A 23,085-nucleotide genomic window follows, 5' to 3' on the forward strand; every position below is an offset into this window, starting at 1 on the left:
AGTCTTCCTTCATAATTGTATCTCCTCATAAAGGCAACAGTATTTTTACCTCAGTTAAGATCATGCAACAAAGTTTGGTGTCAGTGACTTCATGGCATAATTAGAGATGTTATCACATATGTTTGACAGAGCAATTTAAAAAAAAAGGCTTGAATTATTACTTTTTAGCTGAACCTCTTGACCACCCAGGTGGGAATAAAAATCATAGAACAGCTTTCTGAATGCATCAGCTTCCTGAATGCATCCGGAAACAATTCATAGGAGTGTATCATCAGAACAAGGAAGCAAGCATATTTCAACAAGCAGTTTTACATCTTTGTAATAATTATGGCAGTTTTTATTGAAACGATTGCTGCAGAATTTAAGAAATTGTTACAGAATTCAACCAAAATGCACAAACTGTTCTGGACACGTTTCTGAATACCACAATGCTGCCAGGTGCATAAGACGTGACTTTCAGACTTGTGGCTTCCTCTTCTCTTTCCAATCAGTTTTATGTAAAAGGCAGTTTACAATACAAAAACACAAACTTCATGTGTCTAATTTGGAATTTATCTTTTATTTTGTTGCAATTTCTAATGTCTCCTTCCCTTCACAAATGTGCATACCTTGACCGTTCATAGTTGACATTACATCAATCAGTTTTGTCAAATACTGTTGTTACTCATTACATTTACAGTTATATTTAATATTTTCAATGCTTATTAAGTCTCGAACAGAGAATAAGGTTTTTTTTTTCAGTCATTCCTGTACATGCTTTTCCTCAATCTTCAACTTGATAACTTGGTCTGGAGGAACTCCAGCATAATGAAGGATGCTTTTTGGATTGCCACAAAACTTTCTGATTCTCCGTTGTTGCAGACCAGCACATTCCCAGGTCCAGGGTAACGTGCTGAGAAAAGAACTGAAGCTGCCACCGATGCATTAAGGGGCAAGACCAGTTTCTAAGGCCCTCCAACCACAAGGTATCTAGAGGCTGGAAACTTTGAAGTAAAGAGGGTTTTTAGTCATTCATGATGTTCATGCGTAACCTCAAGTCTGACACACACTACCGATACTGAACCACTTACTATGCAGTTCCATTTAAGGTAACTATTCGAAAGAGGAAATTGAAGGTAACTGGAGCTGAGATCATCCATTTCCTAACTGAGATTATTTTACATCAGTGACAAAGAGTGACCAAGTTTGACCTTGATTGTGATAGATATGTGATTGATACAGGACTTTAGGGTATTTTGAACAGATGTAGGAACACAGGAACAGGAATAGGTCATTCAACCCACCAAACCGGCCCGATGACTCAATACAATCATGGCTGATCAAATGCTTCAATGCCTTTTGCACACCCCATCTGCATAAACCTGAATGCCATCGGTAATCAAACATTTACCAATCTCTATCTTAAACATACTCAAAAGACTGTGTTTTTCCTGCCCTCTGTGACAGAGGATTCTAGCTCACAACCCACTAAATAAAAAAAACTCTCCTCATATCAGAACTAAGTGGCATCCCCCTTAGTTTTAAATATGAGCATTCCCAACCAGAGGAAACATCTTGCCTGCAGATACCATGTCCATCCATTTAAATATTTTCTAAGTTTCAATTTGATCACCTCCTGCTCTGCCTACAGATCTTGAGCAGTTCTTGGTCTTGAAGATGCTGTAGGGTAAGTACAACAGGAAAAGGGCAATTCTGTTGCCAGCCTGTATTTGAATTTTTATGTTTGAAATAGTGTTTCATGACAAGCATGCATTTCTTTTGTTAATTCATCTTGTCAGCTGGAAAGCTACTGAAAGACATAATCTCTTCTGCCCTGCATTGGATGGGGAATGGTGCAGAAGGATGTCTGAGTGGAGGGAGATTATAGAAAGAAGTGGAATGGAGATTGCCCTGAGAATGACACTGACTGCTTTTGCCGCACCACTCACTATCCTGAAATGTAAAACCACCTGCAAGGGCTGCTTTGGGATTGTATAGGGTTGGCTTGCCAAATCTTATGAGGACCCATCCCTGCAGCCTTTCCCTAAGTTCCCACCAACGAAAGCTCACATCCTGAAAATCATCTGGCACAAAAAGGTTATCCAAATGCAAAACTGTCGGCTCCTTTCCTGCAAGGCTAATTATTCTCATTCTGTTTATTTTGTATTGCTGTTCTCCTGAACTTGATAGATCAATGGCTTCACCTACAAAAATTGTCTGAAGCTTTAGCTTTTTTAAATATTACAGCTTTTAAAGCTTCTGTTCTGGTTAAATTTGTTGATGAGTGTTCAAGTGTAACGACCGAAACAAATGCCCAGCTGGTGGATTAATTCAGTGTAAAGAAATGTCTAATAATTACTTGGAAAAAAGATAGTTTCAACTCATAGGTAATAAGGCAGATTGTTTCAATTAAAGTGAGACAGGGGATCCTGGCATTATTGCCAGACGCCTTCTCCCCCTTTACTTAGAGGACTTGTCTTCAATATCCACAATACCAAATGCCTTAACTTAAAGGAAGTGACAACATTGCTCTAAGTGGGAAGTTGGGGTTTTAGCACAGTTTGCTCATGTTAAGGAAGCCACATCTCTGCCTGATTCATACATTCTGTATTAAAGGGTCATGCATTAATACCAGAAATGTTTCAAAACAGTTTATTTTTGATTTGAAGCTGCTGAGCAGGCTTTCTGAAATTTGCAGTTGGTAGACTTCATCTGTTAATCTCAGCAGTGACACTCTTTCTGTAGTTGATGCACCATTTTTAAAATCAAAACTAAATTTGTAACACTTAACACACTAAACAGTTGAATGTGGACACATGGGACACAGTGCAAGAGAGGACCACCCAAGGAGAAAATCTATGGATTCCTGCTGCATTACCTGGAAAACCCACGACTGCCGATGTCCCCAATTGGTTGTTTTTGCAGTTAATATATTGGTTTTGCTTGTTTTTCTGATGTTGCTGTTATCTGACGGGGGTCCTCGGTATAACCTGGTGGCCTCAACTAAGAAAGAATTGCATTTTAATACCTTTCATTATCTGACATATCTTGACTCACAATAGGTCAGCCAGGTCGTACCTTTTAATGAATCGGACACTGCTGAATGGTGGTTGCATCAACGTCGTTCTGCTGCTGTCCATGACCTTTGACATCCCTCCTACCTTCCTGAATCTATTCGATGCCCCTCCACTTATGGGGACAACACCCCCTGCAGTGGCAAAATCAGTGGGCTACAGGATAGACACGTATGGATGCTGGTTCCAGCCTCGCTATAATCTGTCTCACACCCCACCCCCACCCCCCCGTCTCTGTTCCTCGTCAATGTCATGGCCGCGACGACACTCCTTGAAAGTATTTGCATTAAAAGTAAACAACCTTTCAGTTGACGAACTGGGGTCAGTAAATGCCTTCACTCCATCCTCCTTTCAGTGTCTGATTTTCGATCCACTGTAGATGGCAGCATACTTACTCTCACTGTTCCCAACAGGACTGCGGGGTCCACTACTTTTCATCATTGATATTAATGATTTGGATGTGAGCTTAAGATGTATAGTTAGTAAGTTTGCAGATGACACCAAAATTGGAGGTGTAGTGGACAGTGAAGAAGGGTTCCTCGGATTACAATGGGATCTTGATCAGATGGGCCAATGGGCTGAGAAGTGGCAGATGGAGTTTAATTCAGATAAATGGGAGGTGCTGCATTTTGGGACAGCAAACTTTAGCACGGCTTATACACTTAATAGCAAGGTCCTCGGGAGTGTTGCTAAATAAAGAGACCTTGGAGTGCAGGTTCATAGCTCTGAAAGTAGAGTCACAGGTAGATGGGATAGTGAAGAAGATGTTTGGTATGCTTTTCTTTATTGGTCAAAGTATTGAGTACAAGAGTCAGGAAGACATCTTGCGGCTGTCCAGGACATTGGTTAGGCCACTGTTGGAATCTTGCATGCAGTTCTGGTCTCCTTCCTATTGGAAAGATGTGAAATTTGAAAGGGTTCAGAAAAGACTTACTAGGATGTTTCCAGGGTTGGAGGATTTGAGCTAAAGGGAGAGGTTGAATAGGATAGAGCTGTTTTACCTGGAGTGTCAGAGGTTGAGAAGTGACCTGAAAGAGGTTTGTAAAGTCAAGAGGGGCATGGATAGGGTAAATAGGCAGGGTCTTTTCCTTGGGGTGGGGGAGTCCAGAACTAGAGGGCATAGGTTTCATGTGAGAGGAGAAAGATATAAAAGAGGCCTAAGGGGCAACTTTTTCACGCAGAGGGTTGGTGCGTATATGGAATGAGCTGCCAGAGGAAGTGGTGGAGGCTGGTACAATTACAGCATTTAAAATAGGAAGGGTTTGGAAGGATATGGGCCAGGTGTGGTAGGTGGGACTGAATTGTGTTGGGATATCTGGTCGGCATGTGCTGTACATCTCTATGACTCTATGACTCGAGGTGGCTGTCTAATAATCTCTACCTTTTGCAGCTAACTCCTTCAGCTTCCAAATATATTCCAACTTCATATTATTTTCTGAGTATATCATTTCCCTTCGTTTGTCTTGACATTTCACAATGTATTTCTTTCCTTCAGAATTCTCCTTGAGTGGCTTGAAGGATGGAAATAAAGAAAGTGCCTGCAATTACTTGCAGAATGTTGGTTTAGCACAGTTGGTTCCAGTGTGGCCAAGAACCATGCCAGAAGATAGCACTCTTTCAATTCTAAATTGAGGAACAATTTCAGTAGTCATGTGATAGAAAAATACAGAAGCTACCCCTCCTTTCCTGGGCAGTGATTTCTTTCCTGCTGTGTTTGACTACTTATGCAGACAGAGCTGTGAACTTCCACTTCAGCTAGCATAGCTCCCACATTCCCAGTTCCTTCTTACTCTTTTCTGGGCACCCATTAGGCAAATGTGTATCAGCTGTAAAATTCTGAGGCACGCTGACCATTCTGGGTTCAGATCTCATACTGGTTAATACCCACCAACTTGAGGGGGTGGGGCAGAACCTTATGAGAAGTGGAGATGAATGTGCCACCTGTGTATATGCCAGTGATTTGAGGATGGAGGGATGGTTCCTTAAGAAGGTGGTCTTCATGGCTCACTTCAATGGTGTTCAAGAATCCCTATTGCAAATTACACAGATTATAACTCGGCTTCTTTGTAGTCTATTCATGTTTCTCTTTCGCATTTACTGGTGGTCTTTTTTTTGGTTAAACGAATGGATAGTGGTTTTTCGGGCAGAGATGATATAATTTCTGGCCAGATAACTCTGCTGATGCAACAATATTGTATCCTAATTTCTTTCCTTTTTGCCATAGCTTTAAAGAGATTTGCAAGAGTTGTAATCCTAGTTCACTTATGTAAAAACGATAACATTAATGTTTCTATTTTTCAAGTATAGTACCTACAACAACATGCATTCCCTAGCTACCTTACACCCTGGCAACTTCTTGAGAGAGGCTGAGACTCTGATGTGTAACTGTAAGATGACCTGCTGACCATCCATTCCTATCATCACTATTTCCACCTTATCATTGTCACTGGGAGGGATGATGAGGGCGAGAGGAATGAAGTGGCAGCAAACCACTGCCGTACTGTTAGTATCAATTGAATAGCCTTTTCCAGTATTTCAGAAATCAGTGGGTCAATGTGTACGATACAAACGAACAGCAGCATTGCCATTTGCTGCTGTTGAGCCTGTTCTCAACTTAAAAGACTATGAGACATACATTTCCCACTGTGAGGTTACTCACTTTTATCTTGTGTGTCAACTTGGGAGAAAGACTATGTTGTTCAGTAGATTTCACAGCATTTGGGTTAACCTTTCTCATTGACACTTCAACTATCTCACTTGAACACTTGCTAATACCAGTTGGGGCAGTCACTGCTGTTTTTAGTCCATCTCCTTAAAAGTTACATGAAAGTGGGCACACATCACAAAGCCAGACTTTCCAAATTTAGGAAGATCCTCCTTCCTTCATCACACCTCTTCCTTAAAAACCACCTCCACAGTATTGATAAGGTTACACTCGTACTTTCATTACCCAGTCATTGACTGTGATGAAGATACTTTCCTGGAAAATCAACCTGCTGAAACTTTGTCAGTCATAGAAAACTAGGTTGTGAGTGTAACTGTCGGTTTAATTTAGCCATGGGTGAAAATCACAAAGATTGTGGCCAACTGGTTTGGCTGCCTATTCTTTTTTTTCACATTTGCGATTGCCTTCTTTGTTTAAGCAAATGGATAGTAGTTTTGATTAGATTCCCTACAGTGTGGAAACAGGCCCTTCGGGCCAACCAATCCACACCGACCCTCCGGAGAGGAACCCACCCAGACCCATTTTCCACTGACTGATGCACCTCACGCTATGGGCAATTTAGCATGGCCAATTCACCTGACTTGTACAACTGTGGACTGTAGGAGGAAACTGGAGCACCCGGAGGAAACCCATGTAGACTCGGGGAGAATGTGCAACCTCCACACAGACAGTTGCCCAAGGCTGGAATTGAACCTGGGACCCTGGTGCTGTGAAGCAGCAGTGCTAACCACTAAGCCACCATACTGTCCCAGGTCACAGATGATGTCATCTTCTGATGGGGCAACTCTGCTGATGTCATAGTTTTGTATTTCTATTTCTTCCCTCATTTGCCACAGCCTTAGACAGAAATGGAAGAGCTATTGCAATTTCCATTCACTTATGCAAAAATGATACTATTTTCTGATGAACAGTCACTGAACCCAAAACTTTAACTCTGATGTCTCACCACAGATGCTGCCAGAGTTGCTGAGTTGTTCGCCTCCATTTGTATTTTAACCAATAGCCACATTAAGGGTTGTCCCTGCCTGAACCCATTGTACTGACTTCTTAATCACTGCTCCCACGTCACTCCACCTTCTCACCACAGCCACTTACCCTCAAGGCTGGTCTCCAGCATCAAGCCCAATTGATTGTAGTTACAGTAGGGGCTACTGCTCCCACCAGGGCAGCTGGGTCTGGACAGCTCCCTGCTAAATTATTGTCAGTTCTCAGGTGACTGGAGGCAGGTTTGACCCTGAATAGGGGGAGCACAACTTACTTTAGCTTCCAGCTTAAGCAGTGGCTCAGTTTAAACTTTTCACCCTTGTTCTCAAGTCCTTCTACGTCCTCACTTCTCTGTACCACAGTATTCCTGTGCATTTCTCACACCTTCCTGTTTTGCTTGATGGTGCTCTTATGAGGTACTTTTGATCATTTTTGCTATATTAAAGGCTCATTACTATATTGCAGTTGTTGCTATTTTATGAAACTTATTTATAGCCCCCTAAGAAAATCGAAAGTACTTTAATGTCTCCCACTCTGATGAGATTGTTTAGCTGACAGCAATGAAAGCTTACTTGTACTGCTCCTATCCGATATTCTAAAAGTTCTGACTCACCATAAATAGTGTAACAGAGATCCGTTACCAATAGGTAGATAGTTAGGGCTGAATGTCCTGCATATGCGCCCTTGATGCAAAGCAATACACACCACAGTCAGTATACATGCAGCCCTAATAATGTGCTGAAATATATTCCCAGAGTGTACTACTCTGTGCCACAACCTCAAAAGCAGAAAGTGACTGAAATTTTCAAACCATAAGGTCGTGCAGTGTAACATGCTGGCAACAGAAAGTTAGGGCTAATGTTTACGTTGTCTACTGGAACTGCTGATGTGTTTGATACAAATCAGTTGAAAGCCAGAAGATACTACTGATTTAATGTTGGAATCTTAGTAGGATGAATTTTTTTTAATGTGTAAATGTTTATATGTATTTCATTAACATATAATTCTTTTGGTGTTTTTATGAGCACTAAACCACTGATATGTTAAACAGTAAGTTTTAAGTTCTGTATAAAACCTCACAAGCCACATCCTGCCACTTCATCTTAACTGACTCCTTGGTGTTTTTTTTATAATCTGCTAATGGTTGTTAAAGGTATACTTCCCCATTCAAACTTGAATAGGCTTCTTCAGTTGACATACCAGCTCACTTTTTGTGGAAGGCAGTTTGAATGCTGTGGTTTAAGTCAATGAGAAATATTGAAGAACCTCAATTTTGCATTGTGAATTTATTTTAAAATCTTTGATGCAAGTAAATTGATAGCTACAAAAGAAAGGTGTTATTAGGTCCTCTCATAGGATATTTCCATTTTAGTGTGGAATGAAATTCTGCATTCGGCAACATTTTGACACATAAAAAGTGTTAATATTTTCTTCAAGAGCCTGATTTTCAATACAGGTACAATACAAGCTGATAGGCACATTGAATACGTGTTTCACATGCTTGAGATAAAGCATTTTTGCTCGACAGCTTGCTTTTACATTACTTTGGTAAGTAGATTGTAGTGTTGTAACAGCCGATGTGAAGTATTGATAGATTTGAGTGTAGATTTGTTCAGTGCTTAGTAAAGAGTCAAAAAGTGTGGTGCTGGAAAAGAACCGCAGGTCAGGCAGCCACCAAGAAGCAGGAGAATCGATGTAATGGGCATAAGCACTTCATCATTCCTGATGATGCTTTTCTAGCGCCACAGTTTTTGACTCTGATCTGCACTCCTCACTTTCTCTCTGTGCTTAGTAAATCTAACAATCAATAGAACAGACTGTATAGACTAGACATTAAACAAACAAATATTAACTTATTTCCAACCAAGTCACTAAGCAAACATTTAAGATATCAAGGAGACAGTCAAGTCAAAAATGAATGGATATATAATTTATGAAAAACAGTGAATTCACGAGGTTTACATTGTAATAACGCTCTGACTCCAAAGCAAGTCAATGAGTGCTGGACACACGTAAAATAAGCAAGATCCAGGTTATGCTGTCACGGAATAAGAATGATTTTTGACATTTTATTAGATGCATTTGGAATCTGCAATGAATCAAAAACAATTCATGGTGTCAAACAGAAGCCAAATACTGGGGATGGTGAGATCTGAAGTAAAACCAGAATACACTGGAGCATCTCAGTAAGTTTGGCCAGGTCTGCTGGGAGAGAAACTATGTTATTATGTCAAGTGTGATATAATTTTCTTTCAGAATTGAAGGGAATTGGAGAGTGATTTTTTTTTAATGTTGTTGACAAAAGTGGAGAAGGAGCAAGTGGAATAGATGCTGAAGGTGCCCAGATCAAAATAAAAAGGGGGTTTTATTGGTAGTAAAGGAGGATATAATTAAAAAATAGGTGTTGATTATAGGTGTGAATAGACAAAAACTGGCCAGCTCTCTGAGAGTGAACTATGTAAACAGTACACTGGGGGAAGAGTGTGAGAAGAAATATCAGGAGAATGCAAAGCAGTGTTCATCCTCTGAAGATGTTGAATTCAATATTGAATCCTGAAGGATGTGAAGTGCTTTAGTGGAAACTAAGGTGTTATTCCTCCAATTTGCATTTGGCTTTACTGGAGTACTGCAGTAGGTCTTGAACAGAAGAATAAATAGCGTGAGAGAATGTACTGTTGGTGTACCATTACCTTTTACTAATGAACACCGGTGTGTGTCTCCTAAATCGTAAAGGCTTAGTATTATTTTGATCCCAAATGATGGTACCACTGAACAAGTTAGATCCTGGAATGAAACTTGGTTTGATAGATGATATGTTTTGTTTAGGTAATTAATGTGTTAATTAGTCACTGAGACATTCTCAAATGAGATTGCAGATTTTCTTCAATGAAGTTATTACAAAAAGTAAGGAAAAAAAGCTCAAACCAGGGTAAATGCAGAAGACAATTAAAATGATATTAACCACCCAGTTGCAGAGACTCAAGTCCACAGAAATTATAACATTTCTAACTCTTTTTAAAAAATTTCTACATGACTGGCTCCTCATTGTTTGTTTGCTGTTGACTATGGAGACAATTCACTCTGTTCTAAGTCTCCTATCCTGAACTTGTCACAAATATAAGAGCCAAAACTTTTTCAGTCCTAATAACCTGCAGATTTCCATCCAAATTCCCTTTGGTTGGAAGCTTTACTATCTAAACTCTTCCACTAAGATACCTGGTTATCTGAACTGCCTGAACTCCACGTAAGAGAGAAAGAAAACTTGCTGTTGTTTACCAAATTGATTTAAAACAAAAATAACACTTTCTCAATGCCAGACTTTTCTGAACTGAAAATAAAGCTGATTACCTTAAGTGTTTACTCTGTTGTCAACCCAACAGTAGACACACCTTTCTGTTAATACCACAAGGGATCCACAGTTAGCTGCTTTCTGACAAGTGTTAAACAGAGGTCACTGTTCCAGAGGCACTCTGACCTTTTTTTAAGAGAAAAGAAATAACCAAAACCCACCTGCCTCTATTTTGAAGTACAAATTACAGCAATGATATTTATATATGTAAATTATACACCTCACTTCAGTGTTTACAAGTTCTATTTAAAGAATAAATGCTCTCACTAGCATACCTTTTAAATAATCACAATTATATTATTGAGTTGTCAAGAAGTTATCACCATAGCTTGTACAATACCGTTTAAATTCATATATCCTAATCTATGAACTAGTGCAGCTTTTAGCAATGTCAGCTGTAGCTCAGTTGGTAACATCCTTACCGTTGAGTTAGAAAATTCCAAATTATGTCTTACTCAAGAACTGGAGGTCCACTCGAGCCACCTGGAGGCCCACTGAAAATGTTATCTAGTAGGGTGACGAAACGTCTGGAAATGAACCTTCCAGCTCAGTGAGCAAACATGCATCCAGAACCTCAACCTGAGCTACAAATCTTCTCAAAAACCGCTGGAGAATAAAGATTAGGCTGACCGTCCAAAGCAATATTGAGAGCATGCTACACTGACAGAGGTGCCACCTTTTGGATAAGATGCTAAACTAAGGCTCTGCCTTGGTTAGATATGAAAACTCCTGAAGCATAATACACAAACATAATGTTACTTAGCAGACAGTGAAATTTTAAATACTTGTCAGAATAAATGGATATTAAGTATATTTGTCCAAAAATGACATGTTCATAAAATTACAATCCTTGATTAGGCAGACTAGAGGTGACACAAAAGGGTCGTTTTCGCACTGGTGAGATGTAATGAATAGTGTGTCACAAAGAATAGTGCTGGGCCCTTAACTATTTGCATATATAAATGATTTAGATGAAGCTTTAATTGCCAAATTTTCTGATGACAGTAAGTTATGATAAAGAAGCTACAATGTTACAGATGGCGAAAATGAAAGAGTAAAGATATGGCAGATGGATAATAATGCACAGAAATGTGAAATTGTCCATTTTGGCAAGAAAAATCAAAAAGAAGTACATTATCTAAATGGTGAGCAACTGCAGAGCCCTGAGATGTAGAGAGACCCAGGCATCCAAGTGCATGAATTGCATAAGGCTAGCATGCAGGCACTGTACAACAAATAATTATGAAGGCTAATAGAATATTATTATCCATTGCAAGGGAAATTTGCGTACAAAAGTAGGGAGGTTATCCTTCAGTTATGCAAGGAACTGCTGCAACTACATCAGGAGCACTATTTTCAATATTGGTCATATTGTTTAAGGAAGGATGTAAATGCATTGGAAGCATTTCAATGAAGATTTACCAGACCACTATCTGGAATGGACGCAGTTTAGTTACTTGACTGAAACCTACAAACATCCTTTGGAGTCCTGACAAGGTGGATGGAAAGAAGATGTTTTCCCTTGTAAGAGAATCTAGAACTAGGGGTCAAGACTTAAAATTCATGGTTTGTCTCATGACCTTATGAATAATAACCTGGGGACATGGGTTCAAATCATATCTTGGAACTAGTGGAATTTGAATTCAACAAATAACTGGATTTTTTTGTGTTAAAAAGCTAGTCTAATGGCAACCATGTAATCATTGTCAGTTGTCATAAAAAAAACCCAGGCTCATTATGTCCTTTAGGGAAGAGAATGTGCTAATTTAATTCCGGTCTACATGTAATTCCAGACACAAACTCTTTGAGCAAGTAGGGAGGTGCAATCTATACTGTTCTCGTCGGCCTTGCCCACATCCTATGAAAGAATGAAGAGAAAAGATCAGATCTGAGCTAGGAATTCTATTATCTACAGTGTGGAAACAGGCCATTTGGCCCAACAATTCCACACCAACCCTCTGAAGAGTAACCCACCCAGACCCATTTCCCTCTGACTAATGCACCTAACATTATGGGCAAATTAGCGTGGCCAATTCATCTAATCTGCACATTTTGGATTGTGGGAGGAAACCGGAGCACCCGGACGAAACCTATGCAGACACGGGGAGAATGTGTAAAGTCCATGCAGACAGTCACCTGAGGTGGGATTTTGCTGCATGTTCTGATGAATATTTAGCAGAGAAGTCAGCAATGAGTCACCGAGCTGAACTGCATCATTGTAGAATGGATCAGAGCTGTGTGCATTGATTCACCATCTTTGTAAACAGCTTTTGCAAGTGAGAAGAATTGAAAAATACAGTTAGCTGTTTACAGATGATGGAATTTGGAAGGTCGTTTTCAAACAGCTTGAAATAAATAAATTCAAAACAAAAGAAAAGCACAAATGAGTCAGATTTATGATTTATGTGCCCTAATTAACAATAATATTAATGCACAGTAATACCTGGTCTAGTGTGCAGAGCAGGGCAGTGTGTATGTAAAATTATTACAGGTGAGAATCCTCAATTTTTAAGTGCAGATGGATTAACAACTTTCCAATGTTGTGTTTTCTGAAGCAAGAGAAGCCTAAAATCGTTGAACCACTGGATTATGAAGCAATCATTGAAGAATGTGAGAGCCAAATTCAGGATCATCCACTTAAAGATATGCTGCTCTTCCCAGATGATGACTTCTCGGTGAGTAAAACCTTTGTATTTTACAAGTTTTTGCTTATGATCGGATGTGAAAAAACACACCTTTAAATAGATTTTGTGGTAACCAACTGGCTAAGTTAGGTGCTAACTCATTTCCACCTTAACCCATTTGGGACTGAAATGAGGAGATAGTTCTTCACATAGAGCCTGGTCAATTTGTGGAATTCACTGTCACAGAAAGTGGTTGAAGCCAAAATGTTGTACAAAGCATTTTTCAATTTAAAGATAGAGCACTTCAGTCTAAACGGATCAAAGGATATTGGGAAAAGGACACTTTCCAATTGGATGCTCATCTATGATCATGCTGAATAATTGAACAGGCTCAAAGGGCAAAAGGGCCAATTCTGCACCTATTTTCTATGTTTCTATTATGTTATGGTTTCAATGTACAAGTAACTCTTGACTTTACATATTAATTTTACCAGTTCTACCACATATTAGATGTTTGTATTTTAAATTATCTTCAAACTCACTATGAATATGAATTTGCAATGGATGTGTCGTTAGAGCTTCAAATTTAATTTGCTTTGGAGCTTAATGTCCAAAGATGCTCACAATTTTGCAAGTGAAAGCATGCCAACAGATAAATAGAGTGCAAAAATCACTATGAAAACTGAAATTGCTGGAGAAAGTCAACAGGTAGGGTAGGGTAGCATCAGTGGAGATATTTTGAGTTCAGTGACTATTCTTCAGAACTGGCTCATGGGATTCTGCAAAGAAACAGAACTGCTTTAAAACAATGGTATCGCTCTTGGCACACTTACCTAATAGTTGGGACTAACCAGGGAAGCAAACCTTGGAAAGAATGTAGAGAAGCTAAGCTCAAGTTGTTTTTGAAACACTGGAATATTGACTAGTAATGTATTTTGTCAATCGTATTAACCACATCTTTATCAAAATTAGCCCAGTGATATAAACTGTGTAAGTTTTAAATTGCTAATGAAGGAAATTTTTTTTTTGCTGATTCAAAACCCTGATAAAATGGGATTTTATTTGGATGTTTTTGAATGACATGGTCCTAATTATAATTAGTACGTCATTCTGATTGTTGTGTGCTGTTAAAAATTGAGTGACATGGAATAACTGAGATCATACACCAGAGCTACTTATAAATATCTGGCCAGCGATACTCAGCCCAAGGCAAACCAGATATCAGTGACCCAATTGTAATCCTGCCATCTGGTAGGAACAATGTGTAGATGTGTAGGATCTGGCGGAGGTGTTCATGTGTGGTAAAATTGCCTCCTTTGACATTAACTTCACATCTTTTGGCCTTGGGCCATTTTAACTAAGAAACACAGGATCCACCCATACTCAGGCCTGCCAGAAACCATGGTGGAATTGGAGTTTGAGAACTCCTGAAACAGTAGATTCTTTCTAGCTCTTAGCTGCAAGTCATTGGAACACAGGATCTGTGGTTCATTAATTTTCTAGCCCGCAATTCTACTTTGCTGAAATAGTCCTGTGTGGGCTTTCTCTAGTTATTATAATTATTTCTCATCAACATGTTTGGATTTGTTATAACACACCTCTAGAACATGTGGGACTCTAACCTGGCCCAAAGGTAGGAATACCACCCTTGTGTCATAAGAGCCCTTTCAGCTTATTATATTTGGGGCACAACAATATTCTGAGAATGAGCAGTAGCTGCATAAGTCTCATTAACCACCTCCTGAACGTATGTGCTGCTCAAACCACAACAGGTTAGCTGTATAGTGTACAAGAGGTGATTCCCAGTGCACACCAAGAAGCCAAGCATCACCAACTGTAGGAATAGAATTGATAGGCAAGGCTCATTTTTCTTGGAGCAGAGGAGGCTAGAGTGACTTAATTGATGCACACAAAATATTGAGTGGTCATAAGTAGGATTAGAATGGACAGCTAGTTTTGCTTTTTGCCATGCACATATAATGGGCTAAGTAGTCTCTTTCAGTGCCATAATGTTTCCGTGGTTTCCATCACATTTTTAAATTTCTCTGGCACTCAGTGCAGGCAGAGTTTAAACCTTAGATTTATTTGCAGAGACCTGTGTACAGACAGTTGGCTAGAACAGGTCTGTTACTTGCAGGACAATAGGTTTCTAATAAAGTCAATAAAAATCTGAATTTTTCTGTCACTAAATTCTTGTGGGTTGCTGCAGGGGACATCACCTCAGTATAACAGTCTGTTGTAGAGAGATGTATTAGGCAGGTGGACAACACCCTCTTTGCCAGGGCACAGTAGGGCACTTCCCTACTCACCTCATCAGTCAATACGACAGAAATTTGGCTTTTACACTGGCTTCCCTGACCTGCAAGGTGTTACTAACCAAGTGTGTAATGCTGTCAGGTCACTGAGACAAGATCCAGCTACATATACCAATAGAAAAGGATACCATTCAACCAATGAATGGTTAGTTGCCTGAAAACTGAAGATAGGTGGTGCATAGGCAGGTAACAGAGTCAAAAAAACAAAGAACCTACAGATACTGGCAGTCTGAAATTGTTAGAAAAACTCAGCAAGTCTGGCAGGAGTTGTGGAGCGAAAGCAGAGTTACCATTTCAGGTCCAGCGGTCCTTCTTCAGAACTGAGAAGATTAGTATATATGAGCCAGTGTGAAGTGGTGCTGATGAGAGAGAGAGAGATTGAGAGAGTGTAAATGGCAACACATGGCACTGAGTGTTAATCTCAGGATGTGGTGAGAACCTTTTTACCCAGAGGAGTGTTGTATGTCAGGGAGATATCGGTGATCCTGGGTGGATTCAAAGCACAAAGGATGAAATTTGAGTTGGAATCCACGTGGGTTGAATCTGAGCCAGAGGCAGTCATTGAAGAATGGGATGTGACTGTGGAAGTGGGTTTAGGCAAATATTTAGACAAGCACCAGATGCGATAACAAAAGTAATGATGGTGAACAAGAAATAAGAAAAAACACAAATCATCCTGAATATTCTTAGTGATCCTGGATGCAACGATCTTAGTTACAGCCAGCTAGTCTAATGATGGAGAGGACTATCTTATTCCAGAGGATTTTGCTACTGTTGCTGCTCTCTGTAGTCATGTGTAACCTTGTCCTGCTAGAGTGAGCAAGGATGGCTGTGTTGCATTAATAGAGCTGACCTTGGTTCAGCAGGTCAGCATGAGGAATGATACCAGAAATGAATCACTAGCACGGGTGCTCTATTGCCTCCTTAGAGCATCCACAATGTGGGACAAAGCAATATTGGGTTGACAGTAATTGTGGGAGATTTCAATCTACATATTAACTGGAAAAATCAGATTGGCAACAGCACCCTGGGTAAACAGTTCATCAAATGCTAGTTTCATTATGTTTCATAGAGCAACGCATTTTGCAACCAAACAGGGAACAGATTGTGCTAGATTTGTGGGGAGCACATATGGTAGTGTCCCTACCTCTGGACCAGAGCACCTGAGTTCAAGTCCCACCTACTCAGGAGTGTGTCACAATACAACAGTGGATTAGAAAATATTTACAAACAGACCCAGGAAGAGGGAAAGTGCAAGAGAGACTTAGTGAATGTGCTGATACTCAACCTGGCACTCTATGAGAAATAAATCATTAATGAATGACTTCAGAGTAAAGAAACTCCGAGGTAACAGCAACCACAGAATTTAATGCTCAGTTTGAAAGAGAGAAGATTAGGTCAAAAATAAATATTTTAAATTCACGTGAGTGGCAATTACGTGCATATGAAAATTGAACTAGTTGAAGTGAACTGGGATATTAAGCTAGAAGATAAATCTATTTAAAGATGTGTTGCAGTTATTTAAGGTGATATTCTGTATATCTAGAATAAGAGAATTTTTAACATCCTCTCACCATCGGAAGGTAAGGAGAACATCTAACTTAAAGAAAAAGCATAAAATTGGACAAAGGAGATGATGGGTCAGATGGTTGGACAGAATATAAAGAATGGCAGAGGATTCCAAAGGTTAATTAGGAGGAAGAATGTAGAGTACAGTACAAGAGAAAGGTAGTGAGAAATGTAAAAATAAATAGCAAGAGTTGCTGCAGATATTTGAAAAGAAGAGAATAAACAAGTGTTGGTTATCCAGTGTGCGAAAATGGGCAGTTAATAGTATACATTAAGGAAATACTGGGTAAAGTGGACAACCATTTGCTTCTGTCTTCACTAAAGAGGATACCAAAAAGTATCTAGGGATAGCTGATAATCAGGAGGTGGAGGGAGAGAGGAACTTAATGAAATTACAATCACCGGGGCAGCAATACTTAGCAAACCGATGGAGTTGTATGCTGGCATATCCTTAGGTCCTGACTGATTTACTCCAAGGGTTTTTTAAAAATCCAGAAGTGCTCTGACACACACTGTTTTCTCACCTCACTAAATCAGCTGTGTTTTCCAATTGACTAACTTACATGCAAAGCCCATTAAAGACAATACAAACCAAAGTTGAGGAACAGTAGGGAAAGGGGAAGGGGGGCAAATCAAAAATGGAGTAGGAATCCCAGTGACTTAAAAGGAGGTGGCTAATGAGGTGTAAGTTAATGGATTAATTTTGAAAATTATATAGATTTGGAAAGGTTCCATCACATTAGAAATTAGTGAATATAACTCCTTTCTATTCAAGAGGGAGTGGGGCAGAAAACTATAGGCCAGTTAGATCAATGGCTACTATGGGGAAAAGTGTTAGAATTGATCATTAAAGAGGTTCCAATGATGTGTTTAGAAATATCAATCAGGAAGAGTAGCATGATTGCGTGGAAGGGAAATCATGTTTAACCAGTTAAATGGAGTTATTTGAAGGATAAACATGTGTCTTGGATAACATGGAACCTGTGGACCTTTGTTTGAATTTCCAGAGGCATTTGATAAAGTGCGACATTAGTAGTTATTGTGCAAAGTAGGAATCCAAGTTTCAGCATGGATTGAAGATTGACTGTCTAGGAGAAAACAAAATGAGTAAAAGAGTCTTTGATTAGCAGGATGTGATGAATGGAGTTCTACAGGCATCTATGCTAAAGCCTCAAGTTTTTTTTACAATTTACATCAATGACTTTTATGAGAGTAGAGAAGACATGGTAGCTAAATTTGCAGACAACACAATGATAGAGAGGAAAGTATGAAGTGAAGAAGACATAAGGAGGTTGCAGATGAATAGATAAATTGAATGGGAAAAAATATATGCAGGTGGAGTGTATTGTGGATAATTGTGAAGTTATTCATTTTGACAGGAAGAATAAAGAGAGCAGATGTTTAAATAGAGACAGCAAAATTCTATGGTGGGGAAGGATTTAGGTGTTGCAGTGCATCCATCACTAAAAATCAGTTTGCACGTCCAGCAAGTTATTAGAAGGCTGATGGAATGTTATCCTCAATTGTGTAAGTAATTAAATGGAAATGTAATGATGCTATAGAGTCATAGAGTCATAGAGATGTACAGCATGGAAACAGACCCTTCGTCCAACCCATCCATGCCAACCAGATATCCCAACCCACCTGCCTGCACCCGGCGCATATCCATCCAAACCCTTCTTATTCATATACCCATCCAAATGTCTTTTAAATGTTGCACTTCCTATGGCAGCTCATTTCATACATGTACCACCCTCTGAGTGAAAAAAATGCCCCTTAGGTCCCTTTTATATCTTTCGCCTCTCTCCCTAAACCTATGCCCTCTAGTTCTGGACTCCCGACCCCAGGGAAAATACTTTGTCTATTTATCCTATCCATGACCCTCATAATTTTATAAACCTCTATAAGGTCACCCCTCAGCCTCTGAAGCTCCAGGGGAAACAGCCCCAACCTGTTCAGCCTCTCTCAATAGCTCAAATCCTCCAACCCTGGCAACGTCCTTGTAAATCTTTTCTGAACCCTTTCAAGTTTCACAACATCTTTCTGATAGGAAGGAGACCAGAATTGCACACAGTATTCTAACAGTGGCCTAACCAATGTCCTGTACAGCCGCAACATGACCTCCCAACTCCTGTACTCAATACTCTGACCAATAAAGGAAAGGATACCAAAGGCCTTCTTCACTATCATATCTATCTGCGATTCCACTTTCAAGGAGCTATGAACCTGCACTCCAAGGTTTCTTTCTTCTGAAACACTTTCTAGGACCTTACCATTAAGTGTATAAGTCCTGCTAAGATTTGCTTTCCGAAAATGCAGCACCTCGCATTTATCTGAATTAAACTCCCATCTGCGAATTCTCAGCCCATTGGCCCATCTGGTCAAGATCCTGTTGCAATCTGAGGTAACCTTCTTCGCTATTCACTCCACCTCCAATTTTGGTGTCATCTGCAAACTTACTAACTGTTCCTCTTATGTTCACATCCAAATCATTTATGTAAATGACAAAAAGTGGAAGGCCCAGCACCAATCCTTGTGGCACTCCACTGGTCACAGGCCTCCAGTCTGAAAAACAACCCTCCACCACCACCCTCATCTTCTACCTTTGAGCCAGTTTTGTATCTACATGGATAGTTCTCCCTGTATTCCATGAGATCAAACCTTGCTAACCAGTCTCCCATGGGGAACCTTGTCGAACGTCTTACTGAAGTCCATATAGATCACATCTACCACTCTGCCCTCATCAATCCTCTTTGTTACTTCCTCAAAAAGCTCAATCAAGCTTGTGAGACATGATTTCCCATGCACAAAGCCATGTTGACTTTCCCTAATCAGTCCTTGCCTTTCCAAATACATGTACATCCTGTCCCTCAGGATTCCCTCCAATAACTTGCCCACCACCGACATCAGGCTCACCGGTCTATAGTTTCCTGGCTTGTCCTTATTACCCTTCTTAAAGAGTGGCACCACATTAGCCAACCTCCAGTCTTCCGGCACCTCACCTGTGACTATCGATGATACAAATATCTCAGCAAGAGGCCCAGCAATCACTTCTCTAGCTACCCTCAGAGTTCGCGGGTACACCTCATCAGGTCCTGGGAATTTATTCATCTTTATGCGTTTCCAGCACTTCCTCCTCTGTTATATGGACATTTTGCAAGGTGTCACCATCTATTTCACTACTTTCTATATCTTCCGTATCCTTTTCCATATCCTATACTGCAGTTGTAAAGTGTACAGTGGAACCACATCTTGGATACTGTGGTCAGATTTGGTTGCCTTATTCAAGGAAGGATGTGCATGAATTGGAGACAATTCAGAGGAAATTTGCCAGCTGATATCTTACATAAATTGGCTTATGAGGAAATGTTGGACAGATTAAACTTGTTTCCTCTGGAGTTTAGAAGAGTGAGTGACTTGATTTATTTGCACATGGTCTGAAAAGGATGATGTGGAAATAATGGGGCTGATTTTGCTCTGTCCAGACAGTTGTTAGTCCAGTGTAGGTTAGAGTTGTACATGAGGATCCTGTGGAATCTCTTATCATAACACACTCTGAAGGAGTTACCCAGGAAATCGAACTTTCCATACAAAATTGAGGACTTTAGATGATTCTGTTGGAATTAAATGAAATGATTTTTCAGGAAAAAGAAGACTATTAATTACAGTCTTAACTCCTCAGACACTATTAAGCTGACCCCGTACTCACCTTATTTGCAATCCCAAGACCCTTTTCATTCCCAGACCACCCCCCCACCCTTGGGACCTAACACTCTCTGCCCTGGGAACTGACATCTCCATCCCTGGTACCTGACATCCTGTCATCCTTAAGACCTGACAACCGCACTTCCCACCTCTTTCAAGATCTGACACCCCGCCCTGTGACATGACCCCACCTCCAGGGGAAAGTGAGGACTGCAGATGCTGGAGAATCTTGAGTCGAAAAGTGAGGTGCTGGAATAATACAGCAGGTCAGGCAGCATCTGAGGAGCAGGAGAGTCGACGCTTAGGGCATAAGTCCCTCATCAGGAATGGGTGCAGGAGCAGGCTGAGACAGTAGATTGACCAGGGCAGTCTGGTTTGTGGATTTTAGGTTAGATTTTGGATAGAACCAGGTGCTGTGGGATTAGGGAACAATGAGATTGGAGGCTGTGAATGGGAGGTTCCCTGAGGTGATGAGGTTGTGGATGGTTTGGGAGATGATGGTTTGGTGATGCGAGGTGGGGTTGTGGTTGAGGGGAGGACGTCTTTCCTCTGTTTGAATTTCCAGAAGGATTTGATAAAGGTAAGAGGAGGTTCAGCGAGTTGGCATCTGGCTTCGGCGACGTAGAGGTAGGTGCGCCATGCTACCACTGCACCCCTGCATTCCTGATGAAGGGTTATGCCCAAAACATCGACTCTTCTGCTCCTCGGATGCTGCCTGATCTGCTGTGTTTTTCCAGTGCTCCCACCCCCAGGAGTCCTTGGACTGATTCCAAGGGAACCCCACTGAAGAGAACTACTCATCAATGCTGTCTGTTTCTGGTCACTTAGCAAACTTTGTATCAATACTGCAACTTGCCCTTTTACTCCCCTTTGCTGATGACCGTATTATGTGAAACTTTATTAAATGTCTTTTGAAAGTCTATGTTTACCACATCAGCCACATGTCTGTCACCAAACTTCTCTACCAACTCATCAAAAAACTCTAGTAAGTATGTGATTTGCTTTTCATAAATCCACTTTGGCTTTCCTTAATTAATCAACATTTGTCCAAGTAACTGCTAGATTTGTATCAATTGATTGTTTCTGAAAGATTTCCCACAAAAGTTAAATGGGTTGGTCTACGATTATTCATTTACCCTTTTGTAAAAGAAAGGTATAATATCTGCAATTCTCCAGTTCTTTGGAACCATTAGAGCTAATGCCTTTGCATCATCCACTCTTACTTCCCTTAGTGTCCTTCAATGCATTTTATTTACTGCTGGTGATTTACCAACTTTAAGAATAACCAGACTATCTACCATTGCCAATTTTTAGCTTACCTAGTACCCAAACTACCTTATAGCTGGACTTAGTGCAGTGGAGATGCAGGGTGGGTGGGGAATACGAAAGAAGAAGTGAGGGACCCATTTCCCCCTGATCTCTCATGTTCTGCAGCTGCTGGAAGTACCACCCCCACAGGGTATCCCTCCCACATTCATTGTCAGGCAGTCGTGGCTTCTTAAAATGTAAGAAATCAGCTTACCTGTTTCTGTTTCTTGCAGCCTTGCCCTGTAACACCCACCTTGGCAGCACAGTTGTCAATCATTGAGGGGTGGAGAGCTTTTCCATTGGCCCTCCAGTCATTAGAGTTTGTCCACTCTCCCCGATTGGGCAGGAGGCCACTCCCTGGCCTTCAGTCAGTTGGAGCCTGCAGTGTAAGGAGTTCAGCCTGTGGTACGCTAATGAGAGTATAGATTATCACAAGAAGTAGGGCAATGTCACATGGTTTTGTTCTGTTTGGGAGCCTCATAGCAAGCAGAAGCTAGAGTAATATGTTTTTTAATTAAGTTAATGCTTTTGGTACCTCACAATTCTGTAAACATTCTTTGGTAACATAACAACATCAAGAAAACTAATTAATCTTGAGGATGGTGATGGGTACATCCACTTTCATGCCAAGCATGGTTGAGATTTGGAAGAATCCCCAAATTCCAGATCTCAATCCCTTTATGAATATCCAGCCCCGTTTCTCTGTTTTCTGGTCATAACTGAGTTTCTGACTTTGGTACCTTGCTTACTGTCTACTCCATGTGTTGGTGGAGAACAAACAGGATATCCCAGACAGAAAACTCAATGATGACCAGAAAACAGACCTTTCAGATAATCCCTAGTGTAGAATCAGGCCATTTGACCCATTGAGTCTACACGGACCGTCTGAAGAGCATCCCATCTGGACCACCCCCTTAACCTATTCCTGTACCTCTGCATTTCCCAAAGCTAACCCATTTAGCCTGGTGGACATTCCTGGACACTATGGGCAATTTTGCCTGGCCAATCCACCTAACCAGCACATCTTTGGAGTGTGGAAGAAAACCGTTGCACCCAGAGGAAACCCGTGCAGACACAGGGAGAATGTGCAAACTCTGCAGTCACCAAAGCTGGAATCAAGCTTGCATCTCTGGCGCTGTGAGGCAGCAGTGCTAACCACTGAGCAACCATGCTGCCCTGAACTAAGTGTAAAGTGCTCAGTATGCTAAGTATATTTTGTCTTGATACCCTCTTTCCATAACTAGTCCACTAAAAATATCTCTTCAAAGCTACATCTTGTTCTTGCCTTCAGTTGCACCAACACTTCTCTCAACAGTGTAATATCTGGTTATTTTCATCTATGTTAAGCATTTTAGGATATTATATTACATTGAAATCACTAACAATTTGAATGTCGCTGTCATTATGACCTTCATTTTTTTAAAAGTAGTAAAATTCCCCCAATAGCCTTGCT

At 40.4% G+C, this 23,085-nt stretch overlaps 1 protein-coding gene across 4 annotated transcripts in view; it reads left to right on the forward strand.

Annotated features, from left to right (window-relative positions):
- dock10 (dedicator of cytokinesis 10) overlaps positions 1–23,085 on the forward strand; it is a 341,361-nt gene that overhangs the window by 115,602 nt on the left and 202,674 nt on the right. For all 4 annotated transcript variants that reach the window (XM_060834855.1, XM_060834853.1, XM_060834857.1 and 1 more), the window contains exon 2: positions 12,667–12,786. In XM_060834855.1, the coding sequence (XP_060690838.1) occupies positions 12,667–12,786 (120 nt within the window). The remainder of the gene's footprint in view (positions 1–12,666; positions 12,787–23,085) is intronic.

Source organism: Hemiscyllium ocellatum, chromosome 13 (genome assembly GCF_020745735.1).
Source record: "Hemiscyllium ocellatum isolate sHemOce1 chromosome 13, sHemOce1.pat.X.cur, whole genome shotgun sequence".
NCBI lineage: Eukaryota > Metazoa > Chordata > Chondrichthyes > Orectolobiformes > Hemiscylliidae > Hemiscyllium > Hemiscyllium ocellatum.